Below are 27,957 nucleotides of genomic sequence, written 5' to 3'. Positions count from 1 at the left end.
GTGCCAACAGGCTGCTCTGGTTAGTGCAGTGAACCATGTGTTACCTGCACTTGGACATCCGCCGAGGTATGCTCGTTGTGTTGCGGGAGTATGCTGAGCGTTGAGTGCCGACAGGCTGCTCTGGTTAGTGCAGTGAACCATGTGTTACCTGCACTTGGGCATCCGCCGAGGTATGCTCGTTGTGTGCGGGAGTATGCTGAGCGTTGAGTGCCGACAGGCTGCTCTGGTTAGTGCAGTGAACCATGTGTTACCTGCACTTGGGCATCCGCCGAGGTGTGCTCGTTGTGTTGCGGGAATATGCTGAGCGTTGAGTGCCGACAGGCTGTTCTTGTTAGTGCAGTGAACCATGTGTTACCTGCACTTGGGCATCCGCCGAGGTATGCTCGTTGTGTAGCGGGAGTATGCTGAGCGTTGAGTGCCGACAGGCTGCTCTGGTTAGTGCAGTGAACCATGTGTTACCTGCACTTGGACATCCGCCGAGGTGTGCTCGTTGTGTTGCGGGAGTATGCTGAGCGTTGAGTGCCGACAGGCTGCTCTGGTTAGTGCAGTGAACCATATGTTACCTGCACTTGGGCATCCGCCGAGGTGTGCTCGTTGTGTTGCGGGAATATGCTGAGCGTTGAGTGCCGACAGGCTGTTCTTGTTAGTGCAGTGCACCACGAGAAGATGGCTCTTCTTTATGAGTCTGAAATATGTATAGTATTTATTTATGTTTTATCAATTTTCCAACTTTATTTTATCTGGATAACTGCAAGTTAGTTACATAATTTTAAATTTGCTACTTCTTTTAAAACTTCAAATTTGGAGTAGTTACTGGTTTGCAGTATTACTGACTCACATTGTTAAACGCATATCATTATTTTTTAATAGTGTCTGTTTAATGTTTTATGCCAGATTTCATGAAAATGGGTAACTGGTTGTAATTTCCTAAGAACCACGCAAAATGACATTTCACACGCTAAATCCAATGGAATGACTTCTATTGAAACAGAACAAGGAATAATTTAGAAATCACATTGTAGGTATAATTTGTTACATCTGTGAGTGTGGTGCCATATCATTTCGTTTAGATACTACAATATAACAGGATTCCTTTTTTATCTTGTGATCTACAGCTAAACTCAACATTACAAGTTTATTTCCCACATATTGTTGTCCACATTATAATTGATACAATTTGGATTTGTTTACTATTATTCGCCATTTCCCGTTCACAACACGTTGAACAATTGCTTACACAACTAAAATCTGTAATATTTCGGCCTTGAATTTGGGATTCACCTTGACGATTTTAATTGTGTTTTAAACACAGTGTGAACCGGAAAACGTAGCTGATAGAACGCACACTGCACACATGTGCCTGAGGAATAACATTTTTATCTTAGTATTATTTTTTAATTAAACTTTAAATTATACGTTTTTAGTACATTTGGCATTTAAAAAAAAAAAAAACATTTAATTTACCACAATTTTGAAATATATAACAAACAATATTATTATAATAATTGTTCTATATTTTAGTTTTTTAGCTTAATGGTCTTAGAGGTATAATATATTTACTGTACTACCAATTCAAAACTCAAAGAACTAAGGTTTTAGGTTACATCTTCATATGAACTTTTTTGCTTATTTTGATCAATTTTATCATACTTTTATCATACAATTAGAAACTTGATACTACGCACAAAAGAGGCCATACCAGTCAGTAGCTGGTACCTCCAGAAGTCAAAGAGATATGTTTGATAATCTAAAATATAGAAATATAGATGCAGACAGAGAGCTGGACGATTGTGTATACCTCTACAGACCTCTACAGGACATACCTTTACAGAAACTGTTTTGTTTCAGATCAATTATAATATAGATTTTCCTATACTGTTAACTTCAACCCAAATAATACGTTCCTTATTTATTTTGTTATTAAATTCCAGCCAATATGTTCAGCCAACCTCGCGTCCCCTCTTTAAATGTTTCTTATTTACGTAGATTCAGCCACACTAGCACTGTACACACGAAGACAAACATGATAGAGCCGAGAGAATCACGTGTGGCGGCAACGGTTCCTGCAATCCATAAACTAGTGGTAAACAATTGATATTATTTTTACTCGAGAGCCTGGAAGCGATGTAGGACACACAACTCGTCAACATGACGAGTGATAACTTGTATATTCCGCTGATTCTCTCGGTAGGACTAGTGGTAAACCATTGATATTATTTTTACTCGAGAGCCTGGAAGCGATGTAGGACACACAACTCGTCAACTCGTCATAACATGACGAGTGATAACTTGTATATTCCGCTGATTCTCTCGGTAGGACTAGTGGTAAACCATTGATATTATTTTTACTCGAGAGCCTGGAAGCGATGTAGGACACACAACTCGTCAACATGACGAGTGATAACTTGTATATTCCGCTGATTCTCTCGGTAGGACTAGTGGTAAACCATTGATATTATTTTTACTCGAGAGCCTGGAAGCGATGTAGGACACACAACTCGTCAACATGACGAGTGATAACTTGTATATTCCGCTGATTCTCTCGGTAGGACTAGTGGTAAACCATTGATATTATTTTTTACTCGAGAGCCTGGAAGCGATGTAGGACACACAACTCGTCAACATGACGAGTGATAACTTGTATATTCCGCTGATTCTCTCGGTAGTACCCAATGACAAGAATACGATATCTTCCACAATTATACGCGCTGCTTGTTCAATACTTTATGTTGGAGTTAAAACCCGCAAATAATAAAATTATAAGTAATTTTTAGACATAAAGTAGGACATAGTTGTATTTATTCGTGTTTTATTGCATCAATCAAGATCTTGACATATCTTTTAGATAGAAGATCAGCAAAACATTTATATGTTAAATTATTTATTAAATGCCTAAAAGCACATTTTGAAAAATAATATATTTTGGAAATTCATCTATCAATAACAACGTTGCTTGCATTTTAATAAAACTGCTAAAAGCTGCAGTGAGGAAAAAACAAAATAAAAACACACTAGCGTTTCAATCTTTGGGAACCAAATCAAGGCGATAATTCATATTTCAATAAATTTCGAAATCTATTATCCTTTCAAATCATCCATCATCCACTGTAAACTAAAAATATATACTTCCATAGTTTTAATTTTACTAACTAAACTTTGTATACTACAGCTATCGTTAAGATATAAATTGTCAAAGAATTTTCGATATTAAATGCTTTCGGACGTACATGAGTCACGACATTTACAGTTGAGGGACATGAGGTGCTGCAAGGTCAGATGATGGGATATTTTGTTACAAATCAGATTTTATTAAGTTAAATATCAAAACCGTACAGTAAATTGTACAACCTTGTCCTAACAAAATTCTAAACTTATTAACTGATCAACGGAAGACTAAAGATTAAACATTGTGGAGGAAAAGAGAGGTAAGGAATGCAACTGGTGGATGTTGCCAAAAAAGTTTAATAAATAAACAGGTGTATTTTCCAGATAACATATAGATGATAAATGGACAAAGTCTCAATTGTAACTTGTTCTTATTAAATGGTACTTTTTAATTCATTTATCAACTTTAAATTGGCAGGAATTCTGTAGTACTTATGCTAATCTTCATTAAAATGTACAGAATTAAACAAAAAAAATCTTCGCAAATGAAGGGGAAATGTTTGATTCTGAAGTTTTTGGGTTGAATAAAATGTTTTGTGTAATATTTTACGTAACATTATTATTTTTTCCAACGGGAAATATTTTTCAAATTATTATTTAGGTGGACTTGTGTTGTATAAAGATAAATAACCAATCGAAATTCCAGTGATAAAACCCAACTCAAGTAAATTTTTGAATAAACAACAAATAACGGACTGTACCGCTCGGCAGAATACATGTATGTATTCCAGATTTATTCAGCCCGAATACAACAGAATTAAAGAAAGCGAGACAGGATATTTTCATTGGAAATTTCAACCCACATTCCCATTTACTTGAAAGGCCTTTTACATTGGATGCTGAGGATATATATCATTTTATGTAACAAGGAATTTGTGAAATAACGTGTTTAAAGCTCTATACAGTACACACTCACATTGCTGGAGGTCACGAGGTCGAGGCTGGGGGAGAGTAAAGCTTGTTTTGTCTGCAGTGGAGTACCTGGAGGCAAGGACAATCCTACGTGCAGTGGTCCGGACTACTAATTATGTCGTGTCTATTAATACGAGAAAGTGGGAAAGTGAACTATACGAAGGATTTCTTAACGATTTGTTGATTTACTTGAACACAGAAAATGCCTTATTCACTGACATTTCGTAACGGCAAAAGTGAGTCCAATGCTGATTCATACTTATTTTCAGTAGAAGGAATTCTGTTTTGCAGCGAGATACGAAAGTTTGCTAATAGTAAACCAGTAGAAACGTTAAAAACCCGCTTTGAAAAACGCTAATTAATCACTATGTATATATAATTTCAGCCACCATTTTGTAATGAATAAAGCGTTTGCGGTATTATATTCTAATGGGATTTTGGACATTTATCACCGTTTTATGTAAACCAAGTATATCACGACGTTTCGGATTGGTACCTACTCTCTTCTTCAAGTGCAAAAAGTGTTCAGTGGCAGTTCAGTGCCTAGTGTAATACTATTTGTAACACATATCGCTGACAAATTTCGGAAACATTTTTATCCTTTTGAATCATCCGTCTTGAATTACAAATTTTACAAAAATAATTGTTTTCTAATAATACATGGCTTCAAAATTATATCATATTGACTAAGGATTGCATTTAATATTTCCATTACACATCTCATGGGCCGTCAGCGTCTACCCGGTATAGGGTGAGTTGGATATTGCATAAAACATAGTTAAGGTACCCGTAGAACATCGTGCACCGTTTGTTAATATACATGCTATACATGCTACTGTATATACAAATATTAACATGTTTCCAGACATTTTAGACATCCTTTTGTATGTATATTTTTATATCATGTGAAATATGGTTGGGTTTTTTATTTACTGTTAGAAATCATACGATTTTAAATCATAGGCATCTCATATCTTGCTGCAAAGTGTGAAAGGGTGTACAGTGTACAGTATTACCGTATACGGATAAATGAATGAATGGAAGTAGGAAGGTTGCATAAAAAGATTAAAATACCAAATGATACATTTATCCCGTCACAAGACGCGTGAATAATAGCCATACACACGTCATTAATTGAGATTCCAAGCCCAACATTCTCAAGATAATAGGCTATTGTTAATAATGAGCTTACTAATAAGCTTTGTAATTGTAAACACAACTCATTAACTTCTTGGTTATGATCAGATGACTTAAATAAAGGTGACTTTATAAGTGTATCATGAATATTTTACCATAAATAGTTTAGTTTGTAAGTTTAATAGATACAAGAACGTATTGTATTTCTATAAACAAACCAACATTATTGTGATCTAAATCTAATTTTAAAAATTGCCAAATTGGTATAAAAAAGACATTTTAAAATTACCAACTGTTTTAGTTTGGAGCTAAAAACCATATGAATGATTTAATGTGTGATGTTTTTCACTAAATCTATGCATAAAGAGACGCGTTTCAAATATCCTTCCTTAGGTACAGTATGAACAAAATCCACAATTGTATCAAAATCTTAACCTAATCCACCAACGAGTTAGCATTCCAAAAATGCGTTGTAAATGTCTTAAGTGAATCTTATACATACAGAAATCATTAATTTTATTTATATTTAATTTATTAATATTTCTGTACATCAATAAAAACAGATTGTGATAATGAATTAAAATAAGTGCAACCAAAACGCTGTGACCAACCATGTCAGAAATAGTGAATGAAAGGTCGGTTACCAGCTGCTGGACAGGCGGGGCTCAGATCCTGGGCCGCAGGTTCGTCACTCTTCCTCCTCCCTGTCAAGGACGCCCAGGACCGCCGTTGTCATTAACCACGATCTTCCGGGCGACGACCTTGTCCCCTACGTCACTCATTAATTGGCTTTTGACGCATTTTCGACGCTAATTTATCACAGCACCGTCACTCCACAGTACTTCCCAGACAATAAACGTCGGATCCTAGTCATTACCAGGATCAGCTGTTACTGCCATCACCGTAGCTCCGCCCGCTTAATTCTCGGGGAGTACATTCATATTTATGTCTTACTTTAATTGCAAACTTTGATCAGTACTGCCTCCGATATTCACATAGGACAAGTGGCAGTAATATATCTATTGCACTCAGTCATAAAAGGCGTTCGATCTTGAGACCGGCGTGACAGATATTCACGAGGGATAAGGTTGAAGATAGTGACCGCCTCCTGTCGAGAACCCATGAGAAGGATAGCGGACTGTATATCTCCGTCAAGTGATCTAAGAAGAAGGGGAGAGCAGCTCTGATCCAGCCTCTCCAGACAGAGTGGACAGGGGACAGCATCCCCTCATGTCCAGACTAGCCACAGCCTTTAACACAAGGGAGCTCCATCCACTCCAACCCACTCATGCTCTGCAGTAGACTAGACCTGTCGGTCAACACTTTTACCCCGATATCTCGACATTTGTGGTTAGTGATGTGCCGCTTCTGGACATTCACAGGGTTGCCCGTACATAAATGACTCATTGGCTGTTGCTGTACCCGGTGTAGGTTCAACTGATATGTATAAAGCAGCCATAAGTGAATCCTCATGGAAGAATCATAATGTGTTGAATCTTGAAAGGATAGAAGATTTCGGAAATTTTCCATCGTTATATGATGCAAAACGTAAAACGGTAGCCTACGTTTCGAGGCTTGAAAACTACCCTCGACGTCGGGTTTAAGAAATGGAATGCATAAAAATGACTTAAAACCTACTACTATCTTGGTCCAAATAGTGCTATGTAAAAGCTAATCACTATATTAACCCATGATTTTGTATTGCAGAAAATGAAGACGCGTCATCCCTTTTTGCGGAAGAAAGTGGAAGTACCGAAAGGGAAAGAAATGGATGTACAAAACATTCGCAACTGGCTCGTCCATCAGCCTCACCTTCCCAAACTTACAGGTAAGACCAATCTTTGACAATTTCTACTGTTTGTTAAAATAAGTTATGAAAACTGTATTTTGTTAAAGTAGTACAAGACAAGGAACTATAGGGTGTTCCCATGTTCCCAGATGAACACATAATCATGTTCCTGCACAGCTGCTACTATTCGGGGGAACGCACCAAGGAGACGATAGACAACTACTACACAGTCAGGGACTGTTGGTATCTTTAACTATAGGGTGTTCCCATGTTCCCAGATGAACACATAATCATGTTCCTGCACAGCTGCTACTATTCGGGGAACGCACCAAGGAGACGATAGACAACTACTACACAGTCAGGGACTGTTGGTATCTTTAACTATAGGGTGTTCCCATGTTCCCAGATGAACACATAATCATGTTCCTGCACAGCTGCTACTATTCGGGGAACGCACCAAGGAGACGATAGACAACTACTACACAGTCAGGGACTGTTGGTATCTTTAACTATAGGGTGTTCCCATGTTCCCAGATGAACACATAATCATGTTCCTGCACAGCTGCTACTATTCGGGGGAACGCACCAAGGAGACGATAGACAACTACTACACAGTCAGGGACTGTTGGTATCTTTAACTATAGGGTGTTCCCATGTTCCCAGATGAACACATAATCATGTTCCTGCACAGCTGCTACTATTCGGGGGAACGCACCAAGGAGACGATAGACAACTACTACACAGTCAGGGACTGTTGGTATCTTTAACTATAGGGTGTTCCCATGTTCCCAGATGAACACATAATCATGTTCCTGCACAGCTGCTACTATTCGGGGGAACGCACCAAGGAGACGATAGACAACTACTACACAGTCAGGGACTGTTGGTATCTTTAACTATAGGGTGTTCCCATGTTCCCAGATGAACACATAATCATGTTCCTGCACAGCTGCTACTATTCGGGGGAACGCACCAAGGAGACGATAGACAACTACTACACAGTCAGGGACTGTTGGTATCTTTAACTATAGGGTGTTCCCATGTTCCCAGATGAACACATAATCATGTTCCTGCACAGCTGCTACTATTCGGGGGAACGCACCAAGGAGACGATAGACAACTACTACACAGTCAGGGACTGTTGGTATCTTTAACTATAGGGTGTTCCCATGTTCCCAGATGAACACATAATCATGTTCCTGCACAGCTGCTACTATTCGGGGGAACGCACCAAGGAGACGATAGACAACTACTACACAGTCAGGGACTGTTGGTATCTTTAACTATAGGGTGTTCCCATGTTCCCAGATGAACACATAATCATGTTCCTGCACAGCTGCTACTATTCGGGGGAACGCACCAAGGAGACGATAGACAACTACTACACAGTCAGGGACTGTTGGTATCTTTAACTATAGGGTGTTCCCATGTTCCCAGATGAACACATAATCATGTTCCTGCACAGCTGCTACTATTCGGGGGAACGCACCAAGGAGACGATAGACAACTACTACACAGTCAGGGACTGTTGGTATCTTTAACTATAGGGTGTTCCCATGTTCCCAGATGAACACATAATCATGTTCCTGCACAGCTGCTACTATTCGGGGAACGCACCAAGGAGACGATAGACAACTACTACACAGTCAGGGACTGTTGGTATCTTTAACTATAGGGTGTTCCCATGTTCCCAGATGACATGTTCCATCTGAGATGAACACATAATCATGTTCCTGCACAGCTGCTACTATTCGGGGGAACGCACCAAGGAGACGATAGACAACTACTACACAGTCAGGGACTGTTGGTATCTTTAACTATAGGGTGTTCCCATGTTCCCAGATGAACACATAATCATGTTCCTGCACAGCTGCTACTATTCGGGGGAACGCACCAAGGAGACGATAGACAACTACTACACAGTCAGGGACTGTTGGTATCTTTAACTATAGGGTGTTCCCATGTTCCCAGATGAACACATAATCATGTTCCTGCACAGCTGCTACTATTCGGGGGAACGCACCAAGGAGACGATAGACAACTACTACACAGTCAGGGACTGTTGGTATCTTTAACTATAGGGTGTTCCCATGTTCCCAGATGAACACATAATCATGTTCCTGCACAGCTGCTACTATTCGGGGGAACGCACCAAGGAGACGATAGACAACTACTACACAGTCAGGGACTGTTGGTATCTTTAACTATAGGGTGTTCCCATGTTCCCAGATGAACACATAATCATGTTCCTGCACAGCTGCTACTATTCGGGGGAACGCACCAAGGAGACGATAGACAACTACTACACAGTCAGGGACTGTTGGTATCTTTAACTATAGGGTGTTCCCATGTTCCCAGATGAACACATAATCATGTTCCTGCACAGCTGCTACTATTCGGGGGAACGCACCAAGGAGACGATAGACAACTACTACACAGTCAGGGACTGTTGGTATCTTTAACTATAGGGTGTTCCCATGTTCCCAGATGAACACATAATCATGTTCCTGCACAGCTGCTACTATTCGGGGAACGCACCAAGGAGACGATAGACAACTACTACACAGTCAGGGACTGTTGGTATTACATGTTGGTATCTCACAAGACGATAGACACTACTACTACAGTCAGGGACTGTTGGTATCTTTAACTATAGGGTGTTCCCATGTTCCCAGATGAACACATAATCATGTTCCTGCACAGTTGCTACTATTCGGGGGAACGCACCAAGGAGACGATAGACAACTACTACACAGTGAGGGACTGTTGGTATCTTTAACTATAGGGTGTTCCCATGTTCCCAGATGAACACATAATCATGTTCCTGCACAGCTGCTACTATTCGGAGGAACGCACCAAGGAGACGATAGACAACTACTACACAGTGAGGGACTGTTGGTATCTTTAACTATAGGGTGTTCCCATGTTCCCAGATGAACACATAATCATGTTCCTGCACAGCTGCTACTATTCGGAGGAACGCACCAAGGAGACGATAGACAACTACTACACAGTCAGGGACTGTTGGTATCTTTAACTATAGGGTGTTCCCATGTTCCCAGATGAACACATAATCATGTTCCTGCACAGCTGCTACTATTCGGAGGAACGCACCAAGGAGACGATAAACAACTACTACACAGTCAGGGACTGTTGGTATCTTTAACTATAGGGTGTTCCCATGTTCCCAGATGAACACATAATCATGTTCCTGCACAGCTGCTACTATTCGGGGGAACGCACCAAGGAGACGATAGACAACTACTACACAGTCAGGGACTGTTGGTATCTTTAACTATAGGGTGTTCCCATGTTCCCAGATGAACACATAATCATGTTCCTGCACAGCTGCTACTATTCGGGGGAACGCACCAAGGAGACGATAGACAACTACTACACAGTCAGGGACTGTTGGTATCTTTAACTATAGGGTGTTCCCATGTTCCCAGATGAACACATAATCATGTTCCTGCACAGCTGCTACTATTCGGGGGAACGCACCAAGGAGACGATAGACAACTACTACACAGTCCGGGCACAATGCATGGATCTCTTCGGCGGCCGCGACTGGTCCAAGCTGAAGGAGCTGTGGAAGACCATGTAGTAAGTAGTACTGCATTATCTTCACAGGGGTCAGGGGATTTGTGGCAATATACATTCTTACCTTCGTATATTCTAAGCAATAGTTTGATTAAATCATACGCTTGACGAATTCAAAGATTTATAGATGGAAATTACTATTTCAGAATAAGTTAAACCCCTAAAATTCCCTTTTCCACGTACTCCACAGTGTTTTACGTTAGGTTATACCATCTTATTACGAGACTAGTCAATGAAATTTCTTTTATAAACTTAGAAACACAGCAAGCATATGTGTAGTTGTTTTAAAATACGGAAGTACTAGACACTTCAGCTTTATCTTTGGGCGTACATAAGAGGGGGCTTAGAGGGTTTAAACCCCTTCGCCAAAATTTTTAGACAAATATTAAAGTTGCGCCCACTAGTTTCTTAAGCTAGAACACATTAATGACACCTGAAAGCTCAACGATGTTTCGGGAGAATATTCCCGAGTCCCTGTTTTTGGAGGGTATTTTAAACCCCCAAAACCGCCCAGTGTGCCAACCCCTCCGCAATAATTTCTATATACGCCACTGGTTGCAATTTTGTATGGTATACGCTGAATTTCATACTAAATAAATACATTACGTATTACAGTACATGACATATATGTGTCATTCGGATAAGTTACCAGATAATTAAGATTTTAACGCTAATTGTCTAATTCCAACTTCTAACACTGATTCTGAGGCAGTCTACAAAGTAGATACCGTAAATATGTCCTGGACCCTGCGATATGTTCGTCTCAAGTTCTCTGTTACAGTTTAGTCTTTCACACCAATGAAGCCAACGTGTAATACAATTATTTGCTAACTGATAAATATAACAATATTTTTAAAATTACAATCATATATATTCCGTTTAAAACTAAAGGTTTACTACATAATGTCCATAAATTATTCCTTCAAACCTTATTATTTGATTTTTCAAGAGGAAAAAAGTAAAATAAAGTCACTTAAAATAGGTACAGAGATCTTGCTTATTTTACTTTTTGTCTCTTTTTCTTTTTTAAAAAACTTTATATTTTTAAGTTTAATCAAGGTATAAGATCAGAATTTTTCCGAAAATATTGTCTTATTAAGACCTGTTTTTATAAAAGGTTTTGGATAAATATCATCTCAGGTTTCAAATTGGTGGCAAGTGCAATGACTTAAAAATTAGAGACCTCTAAAACAATTACATAAGAATAGTAAAATACTTTTAGGTTAACACAAACAGGCGGTACACTAAGCATGATAGTACTATGTTACATATAATATTCTAACTCACTTTGACCTGACATATCAAATGCTGATATATGATAAAGTAGTTTATGACGGCCTTGTATACGGCCTCCTTCAGTGGACTCCCTTACCCTGACACATCTGGTTCTCATTACTAGAGCATGCAATTCGACTACCTTAGGCTACAAGTTGTGTTTGGTCAGCTTACCAGTAAATATGCCAACTTTTCAAATTCCACTGGCGTAAGACACCCACTACTTCCTCTCATATTAAATTTAATTACAGGAATTACTAAAGTCCGGATACTAGTCTACCGAACGGGACGGTTATAACAATTCTTAAACAACATAACATGTATTTTACTCAAATCGTCATCATTCTTAACGTTGAATGTCAGTAAACAAACGAACGGACAGACGACAGACGAACGTACACCTAAGTCAGAATAACGTTTGTAGTCTCCGCCTCAAAACTAAATCAAGGCCTGCAGCTGGTAGACGAGACAACATCCCTACTGCATTCTCTTTAGAGGTTGCATTTATTTTTTACTCCCCTAAATCTATTCTTATATTCTTCACTGGTAAAATATCTTTGCCAAATTCCAGACTGCGAAGGCGATAAATGTAGAATTAAAACTCCTCTGGTGTATGTTAGGTTACTAATTGGAGCAAATTGTGTCTGACAAGAGGAAATTTTGTTGATGTCGGCAGTGGTGATGTTGATGTCGGCAGTGGTGATGTTGATGTCGATCGGTTTGCAATAATTTTACACAAACACTCGTTTCAACGCTGCATTCAGGATATAAATTAATAAAAATCTCTTTATTAATTCGTGAGTTTCTCAGGCACACTGATTTTTTGTTCTCTTTAAAACATGCAGTGAGGAAATTGTACACCGTCGGGCCAAAGAATAAGAAACCTCTCCTTCCGATCTCCCTTGTCACTCTGGGAAAGTGACGCTCCCGATCATGCCGGGTACTTCGCTGTGAGACCTCTCCCCGGTATGTTAGTCTCTCACTCAGGTACTTCGCTGTGAGACCTCTCCCCGGTATGTTAGTCTCTCACTCAGGTACTTCGCTGTGAGACCTCTCCCCGGTATGTTAGTCTCTCACTCAGGTACTTCGCTGTGAGACCTCTCCCCGGTATGTTAGTCTCTCACTCAGGTACTTCGCTGTGAGACCTCTCCCCGGTATGTTAGTCTCTCATTCAGGTACTTCGCTGTGAGACCTCTCCCCGGTATGTTAGTCTCTCACTCAGGTACTTCGCTGTGAGACCTCTCCCCGGTATGTTAGTCTCTCACTCAGGTACTTCGCTGTGAGACCTCTCCCCGGTATGTTAGTCTCTCACTCAGGTACTTCGCTGTGAGACCTCTCCCCGGTATGTTAGTCTCTCACTCAGGTACTTCGCTGTGAGACCTCTCCCCGGTATGTTAGTCTCTCACTCAGGTACTTCGCTGTGAGACCTCTCCCCGGTATGTTAGTCTCTCACTCAGGTACTTCGCTGTGAGACCTCTCCCCAGTATGTTAGTCTCTCACTCAGGTACTTCGCTGTGAGACCTCTCCCCGGTATGTTAGTCTCTCATTCAGGTACTTCGCTGTGAGACCTCTCCCCGGTATGTTAGTCTCTCATTCAGGTACTTCGCTGTGAGACCTCTCCCCAGTATGTTAGTCTCTCACTCAGGTACTTCGCTGTGAGACCTCTCCGCGGTATGTTAGTCTCTCACTCAGGTACTTCGCTGTGAGACCTCTCCCCGGTATGTTAGTCTCTCATTCAGGTACTTCGCTGTGAGACCTCTCCCCGGTATGTTAGTCTCTCACTCAGGTACTTCGCTGTGAGACCTCTCCCCGGTATGTTAGTCTCTCACTCAGGTACTTCGCTGTGAGACCTCTCCCCGGTATGTTAGTCTCTCACTCAGGTACTTCGCTGTGAGACCTCTCCCCGGTATGTTAGTCTCTCACTCAGGTACTTCGCTGTGAGACCTCTCCCCGGTATGTTAGTCTCTCACTCAGGTACTTCGCTGTGAGACCTCTCCCCGGTATGTTAGTCTCTCACTCAGGTACTGACGCTCCTTGTGGATCACACAGCTAGTCAGTATCCTGCATGTGGTTACCATACGTAGCATATTTTAAAGTCTCTCGGTAACCAGATACGTTAGCGAATCGACCAAGAATTGAAACATAGATGAAAAACCGTTTGTAAAATATTAAATATATATTCTTTTAATAAGACCAAATCCTTTTGTGGTCTGCATATATATATTAATCATTAAGAAATTCAATATTGATGGTTTTATATATTTACTTTTATTCATAAAAATTGGTTTCTCTAAGAATACATTTGATGAAACTCGAAATTATATTTTAATGACATTGGTTTTACAATTTCGATGTATACGAAGACGTACACGTTTTATTAAGATGCATATTATCTTTATAAGATTCGCTATTAACAAACATTTCACTGGAAGTGGTCGGTAATTATCGAGTAAACAGTTCAGCGTGATAGCTACGGACGTTGGCCACGGCCAGTGCTGACGCCGTGCTGAGTCTGCGAACATCAGCACCGAGTGTCTAGCTTACAGCAGCTGCCTCGCATCAGGTGTTCTTGCTATAATAGTTTTATAGTTGTCGCTGAGCGTGCAATATCTAACTCGTGCTAACTGAAGATGACCCTCCACAGAGTAGCCAAAATATTTCAAAATGTTAACTGTGTTAACAATATAGCGCGCGTACGCTGGTAAATACCCGATTTATAGTTGTCGCTGAGCGTGCAATATCTAACTCGTGCTAACTGAAGATGACCCTCCACAGAGTAGCCAAAATATTTCTAAATGTTAACTGTGTTAACAATATAGCGCGCGTACGCTGGTAAATACCCGATTTATAGTTGTCGCTGAGCGTGCAATATCTAACTCGTGCTAACTGAAGATGACCCTCCACAGAGTAGCCAAAATATTTCAAAATGTTAACTGTGTTAACAATATAGCGCGCGTACGCTGGTAAATACCCGATTTATAGTTGTCGCTGAGCGTGCAATATCTAACTCGTGCTAACTGAAGATGACCCTCCACAGAGTAGCCAAAATATTTCTAAATGTTAACTGTGTTAACAATATAGCGCGCGTACGCTGGTAAATACCCGATTTATAGTTGTCGCTGAGCGTGCAATATCTAACTCGTGCTAACTGAAGATGACCCTCCACAGAGTAGCCAAAATATTTCTAAATGTTAACTGTGTTAACAATATAGCGCGCGTACGCTGGTAAATACCCGATTTATAGTTGTCGCTGAGCGTGCAATATCTAACTCGTGCTAACTGAAGATGACCCTCCACAGAGTAGCCAAAATATTTCTAAATGTTAACTGTGTTAACAATATAGCGCGCGTACGCTGGTAAATACCCGATTTATAGTTGTCGCTGAGCGTGCAATATCTAACTCGTGCTAACTGAAGATGACCCTCCACAGAGTAGCCAAAATATTTCTAAATGTTAACTGTGTTAACAATATAGCGCGCGTACGCTGGTAAAATTTGCTATTTAGGAATTCTCTACTGGAAGTCCGAAACCAATTTACATTTAGCTACAATTTAGTAGCTATGCTATCTGTAACCTGTTGTTCTGTTTCCAGTTAACCTTTGAACTTTGAAACTACTGTGTTGTATTTTGTTATTATAAACGAGCGGTTTAGCAATTTAGTAGCTATGCTATCTGTAACCTGTAGTTCTGTTTCCAGTTAACCTTTGAACTTTGAAACTACTGTGTTGTATTTTGTTATTATAAACGAGCGGTTTAGCAATTTAGTAGCTATGCTATCTGTAACCTGTTGTTCTGTTTCCAGTTAACCTTTGAACTTTGAAACTACTGTGTTGTATTTTGTTATTATAAACGAGCGGTTTAGCAATTTAGTAGCTATGCTATCTGTAACCTGTAGTTCTGTTTCCAGTTAACCTTTGAACTTTGAAACTACTGTGTTGTATTTTGTATTTAAACTACAAAATACCAAAACATTTTCTGTGTCTGCTGCATACACTCATATTATCCTCCTTTGTCTCTTGATCCTACAAAGTGTCAATGACTTCACACTCGAAGTTACCTCTTCTAAACGGCAAATTATCGGTCACAGATTCTGTATAAATGTTTTTCGATATACTCCTGAGAGTTTAGAAAACCGGTACTTTATATACTATGGAAATAATCAACTAATTCGTCTCGCACCTACGAATGTTATATACTAATCTTGGCTCCAGGATGAGATTTTTGAAATCTATTGCAGTTAGTTTGATACCTTTAAAATTCCTGTGTTTTTCAACTTATTTTGAAGTTTATTTGTACAGTTGCCGTCAGTCTTCCTGTCATTTGCTTCCTCTACTGTTTCCCTATCTTCCCTTCTCCCGCTTATGTTCCCGGAAAAATAAAAAAATAACCTTATCACGAATAGTTATCAGTGATTGTAGACTGGAGTCTACAATTTTATTCTTTATACAACTTTAAATAACTATATCAACTATAAGGATATTTAAAGCTTTTATATTTTTTTCTCTTTTATATGCACTAGAAACAAATTATGTCAAGCAAGGAAAGAAAATTAAAAAATTGAATTTATGTACATTATTTCCTCTAAACTACAATCATGTATTCGTGTTTGGATGGTTAATAAAACCCAAGATAATTGAAATAAGGAAAGTTTTTTTGTTTATTTTAATAAGTTAACACATAGAAACATGCACTCAAATATATAATGAAATATATGCTTGAGTTTCTAGGAGAAATCGGGTCTGCATGACTCTGTGATAGGCCCGCGCACAAGAAGAATTATAATAATAAAGTGCTACGATGCAAAAACTGACACGCCTGTTTTCCTTAACGCATGATTGTGGTAACAACCATTTCCTTCAATCACAACATCATTCCGGCAAAAAGATCGATGGCGAGTTATGTAGCTAACAAATTGGAAGTTCGATCTCAAAGATGGAATCCTTCATATGCTGAAATCCGTTTTTTATCGTCTAACGATCGTGCTAATCTTTGGGTAACACAAAACTGACTGATTTTGTTAATAAAAAGGCGGATTCCAACATGGGGAAATGGATATCAGAATGCCAACAATCGAGTTAACATAACTATAGTGGGAAGGCTTAAATCAATTTGAATATTGAGTTTAGCTCCAGTTCACTTTCCTCCTCACCTATGACGCTGTCACAGACTTTCCTCGTGGAATCTGGAGTCATGTTCGTCAGAAGATATCTAAACAAAGTCGGCGACGAAGATGCTCAGAACTAGAAACAATTAGAATACCTCTTCACCTATATTACACTATATTTTTAGTCTTTGTGTCTCTCTTATCGAAATGATGTAAAAAGTTAATTTTGAGCTTCTCTTGTTGGACCTTCTTCGACAAACATGACTCCAGATTCCAGAAATCACGTCTGATACCAGAATCTGCACTACAATGGAGGTGAACTGGAGCTAAACTCACTTTCACAATAGAGTTAACGTCAGGATATCTGTGGTTTGGTGCCCAGGACTAGCTCAGGTACCATTGCTTGTTGAGCTATTGATTATTGGTGCTTACTAAGATACCAATTACGTTCATAGCACACTTCCTTACCATAGTCTACAGTTGACACACATTACACTTACCATGTCATAATACTTACTGGGGTACATGGGTATCTCAACCTGGTCATAGGTACTGCCGCCTAAAAACAAATTACGTAAACACAAAAGTCTAATTTCAAAATCTATCCCTTCTTGTTTAGTACCTAAATTAGACATCGACCTATAAACTGTAACCATGCCACACCTTCCAACTGCGATTTAGTAGTCTGTGATGATCGTTCGGTCGTTCTTGGAATTTCAATCAACCGTATGTTGGCTAACTACGCCGTGGCGCTGCCAGGGCGATGTCCGACACTAAAGCATCAAGCTTCTTCAGGGACCTGTCAGTGAAAAAAAACAAATTTAAAACAAAAAATTATTTTTATTTTAATTCAGTAGCTCTTCCTGAATACATTGATACCAAAAACATGTTATTCTGTGCACTTATTCACATTAAAAATTAGTTTTATTACTAAGAGTACACGAAGCCGAAAATGACATATGTTGGCCACTTCATATAGTATACAGTGTTATGGATGAAATCTACATAAAGCATTTTTTGGATCATTGCAATCAGCTGTTTTTATTTCAGCTACAATCCAGTTAGAAAACATAACCTCAAAATTGTAAGTCAAATTGTTGTTTTGAATAATATTTACTGTTTATTGTCTTAGTGTTTTTGAGAGATGGCTAGACTAAAAAAGTTTGGAAAAAGGCGTAATATTTCAAAAACTAAAACAAATAGTAGTGTTGTAAATAATAGTGTAAATAGTAGTGTTGTAAATAATAGTGTAAATAGTTGTTCTTCTTCCAAATAATGTAAGTAGCTCTACTAGCAGTGAATCTTTTTCATAGCAATAGGCCTATGCCTGTCAATGAAGGTAGGCCTAGTATACCAAGTTCTTCAGCAAAGAAGCTCAAGAATATAAAACTATGTGCAGAAGAGCCTGAGTATTATGGACATAATTTCAAGGATGGTAATGTTTTAGTAAATATTTCAATACTAAACAAACAACTGTCAAAATTTGCGGTTTGTAATCAGTGTTTCTCTGAACTTTCATTAGAAACTGTTTGAATATCCAGAAAAACGGAAAGGAATAGTGTCTAGATTATCACTCATATGCAATAACTGTGATGCTAATGTAGATTTTATGACTTCTGAAAAAACTGAAAGTGGTTGTTTTGAAAACAACATTAGGTTAGTGTATGCGATGAGAAGTATCGGCAAAGGACGTTCAGCGGCACAGACATTTTGTTCGGTAATGAACTTACCCCAACCCCCCTTGAGATTTGATAGTTACAATAAAGAACTGAGTAAATGTATTTCTGAAGTAGCTAAAGAAAGCATGCAAATTGCAAAAAAGAGAAGCTGTAAATGAAAATGACGATAACAGTGATCTTAGCGTAATATTCGACGGAACCTGGCAGAAGAGAGGTCACTCATCATTGAATGGTGTGGTCACCGTGACAAGTGTAGATACGAGTAAGGTACTTGATGTTGAGTGTATGTCTAAGTATTGCAATATTTGTAAGGGTAAGCAAGTTCTTAGCCATGAAGGATGTCTTGCTAATTATAGAGGAACCAGTGGAGGGATGGAAAATAAATGGTGTTGTCAAAATATATGAGCGCTCTGACAAAGGTAATATTCCTACACGTTATGTGAATTACTTAGGCGACGGAGACAGTAAAGCCTTTGAGGTTGTAAACAATAGTAAAACCGTATGGACCTGATATTACAATACAGAAACTTGAATGTAATTGGACATATCCAGAAACGTATGGGTGGTAGGCTCCGAAGACTGAAGGAAAAGTACAAGGGTGTAACATTACCCGATGGCAAGCCTTTATCAGGAAAAGGAAGGTTGACTGATAATATAATAACAGAGCTACAAACTTATTATGGAACAGCCATTAGACAGAACTGTGATGATGTAGATAAGATGAAACAAGCAGTATGGGCTACTTTATTTTCATAAGTTGTCTACTGCAGACAAACCTCAGCACGGCCTATGCCCAGCAGGCACAACTTCGTGGTGTAAGTATAATCGAAGTAAAGAATTGAATGTTGAACCACCATTACCAAAGAACAATATACCATCTACAATCATGGAAGTAATCAAGCCCATCTATCAAGACTTAGCTAATCCTACCTTGCTAAAAAAAAATGTGTCCATGGAAAAAAAACACAAAATCAGAATGAATCATTCAATAATATGATTTGGACGCGAGTTTCAAAAAATAATTTTGTTGGATTAGAAACATTGAAAAAATGGAGTGTATGATGCTGTTATATGTTATAATGAGGGATTTTTAGGAAAGGCAAAAGTTATGGAAAAGGTATGTGGAAAATCTGGTGCAAACTGTATTGTGGGGGACTAAAACGTCAAGATTTGAAACGGGTCTACGAAGCTGAACAGGCTATGAAAGAAATTGAAAAAAGGGCTCGTGCGGCAAGACTAAATGTAAAAAGAAGACTTCAAGACAATGAACAAGTATCCGATGATCCAGACTATGGATATGGTGCTCATTAGTGGATATAAGTTCGATTATTGTGAGTTATAATCAATAATTTTTTTTATTTTTGAATTTCCGAAAGTTGTGTATTTTTATTACTTAGGTACCAATATTTCCTAAAGTATTTATTGGTTTTTTATGAAACTTTCACAAGTTATTTATAGTATTATTAGCAACAATAATAAGCTTTTTCTAGAAGATTTGAATAAATATGAAGTTTTTATAAGAGTTTTCAATTTAATTGTATTGATTTATTTATTTGATATTAAAATACATGACATTAAAAAAAAAAACCCATGCTACCAAAACTATTTATATTCCTTATTATTATTTTTTAAGAACTATACGACATCAGGTTAAAATTTCATGAGGTTCTATGCATTAGTTGCTGAGAAAAGTGTACCACAATATGTGTAATTTAACATGGGCGAGATAGGCACTGACAGGTCCCCTTCAACTGGCTGACATCGTCGATCTAATGTTTTCTCACATCTAATTGTTAGAAAGCAGAGTGCTAGCTTGCATTGAACAAACACTCAACCTAGTTCTTAGTGAGAACTTTAATAGAACTTTACCTAATAACGGCGAGTGTTGTTTTAGAAGTATATTAGTAACGTTAAAACGATAGATTTTTCAGAGGTAATATGTTTGTAGATTTCCACACTAAAAACCTTTAAACTTGTAAATAAATATTAAATCTGGCTAAATATTGCGAGTTTCCGTATCTCATAGTACGCGGACGGTAATATAATTATTATTAAGGTATTCTATACTTAGTTCTAAGTGTGATAAGCTAATAACGTTTGCTGTACAAAGAATATTTGGCATGTTCATCCCTTTTGTTCCATCCACAACCCCAAGTCAAATTTTTCAATTCTTGATTCATATTTTTAACTGTCTCTAAAAAGTTGTTGTACAGAATTCACCTTTCCTGTAAATTTATTCGTTTTTGAGACATCCATAGAGGCAGAGTTAAAGCTGCTTCCTGTGTACTGTTCCACACATATTTTTAAACTTAAAATTTTGAATTTTTAAAATATACTTTGGCTCTTAATTACTTTTTATAGCAAAACTATTTTTAAACCTGCATTTTAAAGCCTTTAGAGTTTTTCCATAAATAGATAAATTCAATTGGAGAGAATGTTCAAAGTTAATTTGAAAAAATCTGTTAATGAAGCCAAATGAGTGTTGAACAATAAAACGCTCGTATTAATTTAATAACCATACAAATTACACGTCTCCTAATTATATTCTTAATTAAATACTAATTGTATGGCTTGGAGCTAAAAATCGTTCATCCGATTACTGCGAGAATAACTAATTACACACTTCGTTGGTTTAATGAAATAACTATGTTGATCTTTATTATGGGATTGCTTCTCCAATTCTCCTTGTTATCGATAAATTTCTTTTCATTCGAAGAATTTTAATTAACAGGTTACAATCTTCAACTTATCGTTTGTAAAAATAAGATTCTAAGAATATATAGTTTGTCCTCTAGAAATTTGTTGAATGGGAATTTTAATAATGATGAATTTAAAACAAAATATTGGCACTGGTCACCGAAAAAGTATTTAAATTGGTTTGTAATAGGATAAAAACACAGTAAATGAGATATTAATAACGTTTTTAAATGAGCCGGTTTTTAAATATACATATTATATTAAAACACGTTTCATGAAGAATATATTTTCATCTAGAACCAATGCAAACGTTATCTATATGAATAATTGTTTAGTTACATTTTTCATCGACCCTCCACACTACTTGTGACACTAAAATAAAAAAAACTTTTGACATCATTCATAAGATGTAGCCTTGATTTTAATTTATTTAATGAGAAAAATATACATTTTTTGTGAATTATAACTATATTTATTTTTGTATTCGGTGTAATTCTGCAGTATTAATGTTTAGTCCTTAGATAATTTTATTTTGCTTCTCAGAAAAGACCACCGAACCTGGAAACAGAACCATTTTTTTACTTGCATAAATAATTATGTGTGCATTATTATCGGTATGGAGAAAAATAAATCAACACTTCTTTTTATTGCACATTTTCTAACAATAAATATGTTATAAGGAAATATATAATATAATTCATCTGTATGCTCGGATTCAGTCAATGCCGGCATTTCAAATTTAATTAAGTTACAAAAATTAGAATAACCAAGATTGTATTCCAAAATTATGTACTTCACATTTATTTACCAGCTCAGACCTTGCGAACGCATCTAAATCGGAGACAAAGAGTGCAACGTAGCTCTGGTCCTTGTTGCGCATGACATCAGCTAGTAACACTCACAACTTATAATTATAACGGACATATTAGTAGATAACAATGGCTGTTTCATGCAGAAGTACGCCTTAAAGTTACTTCCACAGTAAAATAAAGCAAATATCCTGATGAATAAAAATATATTGTTTCTCGTAGATCCGCTTTGGGACTGAAATCCTAAATATTGGGACACAAATACATACAATTTTTAGGTAAAATCTACACCACTATTTGGTATATTTTCTATCAGGTAGTCTATTGCAATTGTTCTCATTGTAGTACTTACAGAAACTTGTGCATAACTTCACCGAACAGGACCAGAGATCAGAACCACCCCCGTAACAACATGTTTAAATATGAAACTTGTGCATAACTTCACCGAACAGGACCAGAGATCAGAACCACCCCCGTAACAACATTTTTTAAATATGAAACTTGTGCATAACTTCACCGAACAGGACCAGAGATCAGAACCACCCCCGTAACAACATGTTTAAATATGAAACTTGTGCATAACTTCACCGAACAGGACCAGAGATCAGAACCACCCCCGTAACAACATGTTTAAATATGAAACTTGTGCATAACTTCACCGAACAGGACCAGAGATCAGAACCACCCCCGTAACAACATGTTTAAATATGAAACTTGTGCATAACTTCACCGAACAGGACCAGAGATCAGAACCACCCCCGTAACAACATGTTTAAATATGAAACTTGTGCATAACTTCACCGAACAGGACCAGAGATCAGAACCACCCCCGTAACAACATGTTTAAATATGAAACTTGTGCATAACTTCACCGAACAGGACCAGAGATCAGAACCACCCCCGTAACAACATTTTTAAATATAGACTTATCTACGTGGTTTCTATATATAGACTTAAATATAGAAACCATAAATGTCCCGAAAGAACCTAAACTAATACGAGTAGAAAGTTTCAACAAACATTGGCCTTATAAATATCTCAGCCAAGCTGTTTGGCCTTCTTGGTACACCATTTCGTTTCAATATGGCGGCTGTTCGAACTTTATAAAAATCACAACTCCGTTATTTATGCACTTAAAAAATTAAAAGTTTCTAGAATACTCATACAGTTTCCTAAACTTTTCCTGAGACCACTTTTTTGTATCTCGAACTGGTTTTAAGATATTGTGTGTACGTAAATTCAATGAGAATAAATCTATAATCTTTGAGTTACCAAAGAATCTACCTACCTCTTCCAAATGAGGCGGACTATTTTTATATTTTGTTGTATAACCGTTATCAGCATTTTGCAATTGATGCATCCCAAACCTCAACGTTTGAAACAAAATCAATTGCAATCTTGCGTCTCCAGATCGTTGTATCATTTTAAAACACCTACGGTTTTATTTTTTTCTCACGAGGACAAAAACAAACATCGTGCAATGTATTGAGCTTTAACCCCTCTCTGCTGTACACTGATAAGGAACTGACGGTGTTTTAAGTGTTAAAAAAGGATGCGTATAACGTTGTGGTTTCCTACTTTTTAGCTATTTTGGAAAGATTGAAGTTACCCCTAAATTACTTACTCAAATACTTGTAGAGAGAAAATCGATTAAGTAGGCTGTGGTTGCATATCTTCTGTTGCAATACCTCTTGCAGCTCGTTTCTACTCCCTGTGTGTCCAGTCCGACTCCCTGTGCTCGTATTCGTCTTCCGGCAACTCACTTTCATCATTTTCTGCGTTATTTTCGTCTGTCTCTCCATTCTTTGCTTCCTTCCATCTTCCCCGTTTTTTGCCCCTCTGTGCCTCAATTTTGTCTTTTTTCGTTCCATATTCTTCTGATTTTATCTCATATTCGTCTACCTCTAACGCTTTATTATTTTGTGCCTCGATCCCCCTGGACTGTTGAGGTTCTGGCGGCTGAAAAAGACCAGTCTGCTATAAAATAGATGCATTTACTGATGCTGCCATAAGTATAATTATTTCATCCGTTGATATTATCTTTAACACATTAAAACTAAAACGTACAACTTGTTGCTTCTAAAACATAAGTTGAGTTTATGTTCTTTTGTCAGGTAAATTCCTCTAATCAATAAAATTTATAATTTTAAGTGTATCATCTCGAGCAAGGGGTTCTCAACCTGGTGACCGTGACTCCCGAGGAGAGGAGGGGTTCGCAAAAGGCTACATCATGGGTCACGGAAGTGTTGCAGAAGAAGAAAAGCTACGTTTTTGTTCAAAAAAGCTTACCGGTTTATCCTTGAGTATACGATGTTTCGTTACCAGGTGACGTAACATTCTCGATGGTTTCATTGATTCAGAGCACACTGCACTGCGGCTTATTTCCAAGCGCCCAAACATCAAATAAGATTTGTAGTATTTCCACGGAGCATTTCTTTTGGAAAATGTATTCTTTGCAACGTTTAACTCACTCAAAACAGCAACATAAACACATGAAGAATAAGAAACTTACAAGTTGAGAGTTGAGAATGAGTAGACAGAAGACCAAGTCATCGGCACCATGCCGTAGTTCATGAGATAGCATATGCTGATCGTGCTCGTCCGCAGGCTTTAAACGCGATCAAAAATATCATATTTTGATTTCGTTTGCACGTTAGAGCCTGTATATTATCGGTGTTACTGTCGTCTTTTTATTAGTCGAAGAATAAATATTTAATGAGGGAATATCATACAACAAAACCACAGCATTTCACATGCTTCGAGCCCTATTTATTTAGTGGTATTAAACGCCTCGACCCACCCCCCCCCTCCTCCAATTGCAATTTATGGTCGGAGTCGTTAAAATTCCAGACACAAAAAGGAGGTCGTAGTTTTAAAAAGGATGAGATCTCCTGATCTACAGAACCACCACCCCAAATTCTAGGCATGCAAAGTCTACTATAACATGTTATTATTAACCCAGAATCTGACCTGATGTGTGTTAATTAGTTAATTAACATACCGTTGTACGCCTAGAAGATCCACACTAACTCTGGACCTATATGGATTAATATTGCTACAAGCAGATTTCCTACTGATACGTATTAGGATCGAAGTTAAAACACTGTTCCTGAGTAACTTCCGTGTTTCTTCCTTTCTTTGGTTATAAGGCATATAAATGTTTGATTATAACATATAACTGTTCTAATGTTTTCTGGTATGAGTGGCCTGACATTTAAGTTCAAAGTGCTTTAAATAGGATTAAAAATAGTTATTGCGTATATTCTACTATTTAATATTAAATTCTCTTCACAAACGTTTTATCCCACACTAAGGAACATAAAAAATCCAAAATATCTCCCTTGCCATTGAATATTTGAAGACGATAGGTTTGCCATGCACATGAACGTGGATGTGAAGTTAACACCTGTGGCAACACTTGGCTTCGCGGTCAGTGTGGTTCAAACTACCTCACTTACCATTGAATACTTGAAGACGATAGGTTTGCCATGCACATGAACGTGGATGTGAAGTTAACACCTGTGGCAACACTTGGCTTCGCGGTCAGTGTGGTTCAAACTACCTCACTTACCATTGAATACTTGAAGACGATAGGTTTGCCATGCACATGAGCGTGTATGTGAGGATAGGATCTGTGGCAACACTTGCTTTTACGGTCTGTGTCTTCATTCTTCACCAATTTCAGACTTTTTCCGGTCTGTAATACTTCTCTGAGTCTTTCCGAACATCCAGTCGTCTTTTCTTTGACACACGCTACACAGATTATTCCCTCCTGGTTCTTTTCTTCCGTGGGCTTCTTGATCAACGAGATGATATCGTCTGTCAAACCGGTCAACTGGTACCTCAATAGATTCAGATCAGAGATGGAGATATCAAAATGTCTAAAACGTTCTTCGCCTCCAAGTTTTCTCGCTTTCACGAAACAAATCTGTGCTATTGTGTCTCCCATCATTTTCTGCAAAGTCACCAACAAACACTTTAGGTTATGTTTGCTCACCCCCTTTTCACAATACATTTGGAACATCACGGAACATGTTATTTCCTTGTTCTTCTCCGACGGCTTCTTTGTATTCCTGTCATTTTCGTCACTTTCTTCGTCGTCATCTGCATCTAACAACTCCCTCTGTTCTTTTTCGACAACCTCGCTTACTATTCCTTCTATTATCTTGATCTGTTGCATCATCTTCTTGTAGCCTTCCTGTCCCATCTCGCACGCTTCACATCCGGTTACTCCTCGTTCGTAGGCGTCAGTGGAGTTAATCGCCTTTTCCACCGAAGGCATCAACCTTTGTATTTTTCGTATGACTACCTTAATATCTTTCCGGTGTTTTCCCACCGTGTTAGCCTTTCCCTTCCCACAGTTCGGACCACTTTTTCCTCGCTGAACCCCTTTTGGTCCTCCATTCTTTGGTTCTCCGGCGCTCTTCTTGGAAGGAGTGCTCGGTTCGTTGTCAAAAGAAGAACGCTTCCCTCGATTATTCTTCTGTTTGGGAACTTTCTTCTGGTTCTTCCACATGTCCAAAGGGGGACACCAAATGTTGGCCGTTGTGGGTATTCTGTGCCTGGAATAAAGCTTGAATATTAGATTACAAATGATCAACATTTTATTCTCGTGCCCCTATAATACTGTTTCGTGTTTGAATGTTATTTTATGATAAGGCCTACTCAGGTGATCTACCCAGAGATTGGAATTGTTTCGGTTCCATATCAACAGTTCTGTTCCATACCTAACCATTATTGTAACCACTTGACCTGATCTGACTCCAAACTTAGATTCTAACAAGAAACAAACTTTATACAAAGTTATCTATTCAGCATTTTGATTGATGAAATAGTGTATAATACTCTTGCATAAATTATGTATAATAATAGCTTTGGTGTGTAGTTTACCACCGGACATTTGATTATAATTTCTAATATGAGCTAAACCTCGACTCCAGTTTTAACTACCTTCTTGTCTGTTTTACACTATAAGTGGCTCTGGCAGGTTTATACAGTACGAGAATAATTCGCTACCTATAATACAAAGGCAAATACCTCTTGATACTACTTCAAACATAACTAATGAGACCAACAATGTTTCTAAGCACATAAGTCTATCGGCAAAATTAACTTGAACTTACACTACATCATATGTGAGACTAATGTGTCTGTAAGAATATCAAGTTTGCTGTCGGTAAAATCGGAAATTGGCACTTCGAATTTTGGACATGTTGTGTGAGGTTACGGTTATCTGGGAGTTACAAACTCGTCTTCGTGTGTTATGAGTGGAACATGTGATTCATATTCTGGGGAACTCGAGGTGGCTAAGCTGTAAGTTGTGTTGTCAAGGTCACATTGGGTAGTGAAGCCAGTCACTTCGTCATTGGAGGCTGTATTTAAATTGCCCAGCAGTATAGTGACTATTGACAATGGTATAATCAGTCGAAATCAGCTACTAACCTTACTCACTTATCACAATCCTTCAATTATGTACGCCTTACAATACATTCGTAGTTACGTCATCATCTTAAGTTGGTGGTGAGATTTAATCAATGGGACTTTTCTGTAGACGTGGGCGGCATCGGCTGAGCGTGCCCTGCAATGAATTCTAGTTTCTTGCGTATCAGACTTCGCTAAGCTTCGAGACCGTGGATTTCTTCGGCGGCATCATATGGTTTATTCCGTTATCAAAAAAGCTACCTTCATCTAAATACCAAAAAATTACTAAAATTTACACGTAATAATGGCAGAATCTGCTGTCCGCCTGAAACTCACTGCCTGAAAATACAATAGTTGTCAAAAAAAGCT

General features: G+C 38.1%; 2 protein-coding genes across 5 annotated transcripts in view; one reads left to right on the top strand and one right to left on the bottom strand.

The window, feature by feature from the left end:
- The window catches only part of LOC124368394 (alpha-tocopherol transfer protein-like), a 69,022-nt gene that overhangs the window by 25,703 nt on the left and 15,362 nt on the right, over window positions 1-27,957 (top strand). The window contains exons 2-3 of one of the 2 annotated variants that reach the window (XM_046825701.1): window positions 6,922-7,042; window positions 10,453-10,606. In XM_046825701.1, coding sequence (XP_046681657.1) covers window positions 6,925-7,042; window positions 10,453-10,606 — 272 coding nt within the window. In that variant the 5' untranslated portion in view covers window positions 6,922-6,924. Of the gene's footprint in view, window positions 1-6,921; window positions 7,043-10,220; window positions 10,607-27,957 lie in introns of those variants that run through there. The other variant, XM_046825700.1, reaches the window with a different exon arrangement.
- On the bottom strand, window positions 548-27,429 carry LOC124368393. Of its 3 annotated transcripts, none has more exons than XM_046825698.1 (4): window positions 27,291-27,429; window positions 25,739-26,729; window positions 23,792-24,126; window positions 548-685 (listed from the first exon to the last, which is right to left on the bottom strand). In XM_046825698.1, exons 2-3 carry the CDS (start codon window positions 26,681-26,683, stop codon window positions 23,872-23,874), a joined length of 1,200 nt encoding a protein of 399 aa, XP_046681654.1. In that variant the 5' UTR covers window positions 26,684-26,729; window positions 27,291-27,429; the 3' UTR covers window positions 548-685; window positions 23,792-23,871. The 3 variants fall into 3 exon arrangements, with proteins under 3 accessions (XP_046681654.1, XP_046681653.1, XP_046681655.1); XM_046825697.1 differs by lacking the exon at window positions 548-685 and adding an exon at window positions 21,747-21,916; XM_046825699.1 differs by lacking the exon at window positions 548-685 and having other exon boundaries at window positions 23,995-24,126; window positions 25,626-26,729.

This window comes from Homalodisca vitripennis, chromosome 8, assembly GCF_021130785.1.
Source record: "Homalodisca vitripennis isolate AUS2020 chromosome 8, UT_GWSS_2.1, whole genome shotgun sequence".
Lineage (NCBI taxonomy): Eukaryota > Metazoa > Arthropoda > Insecta > Hemiptera > Cicadellidae > Homalodisca > Homalodisca vitripennis.
This window is presented reverse-complemented; position numbering and strand designations above follow the sequence as displayed.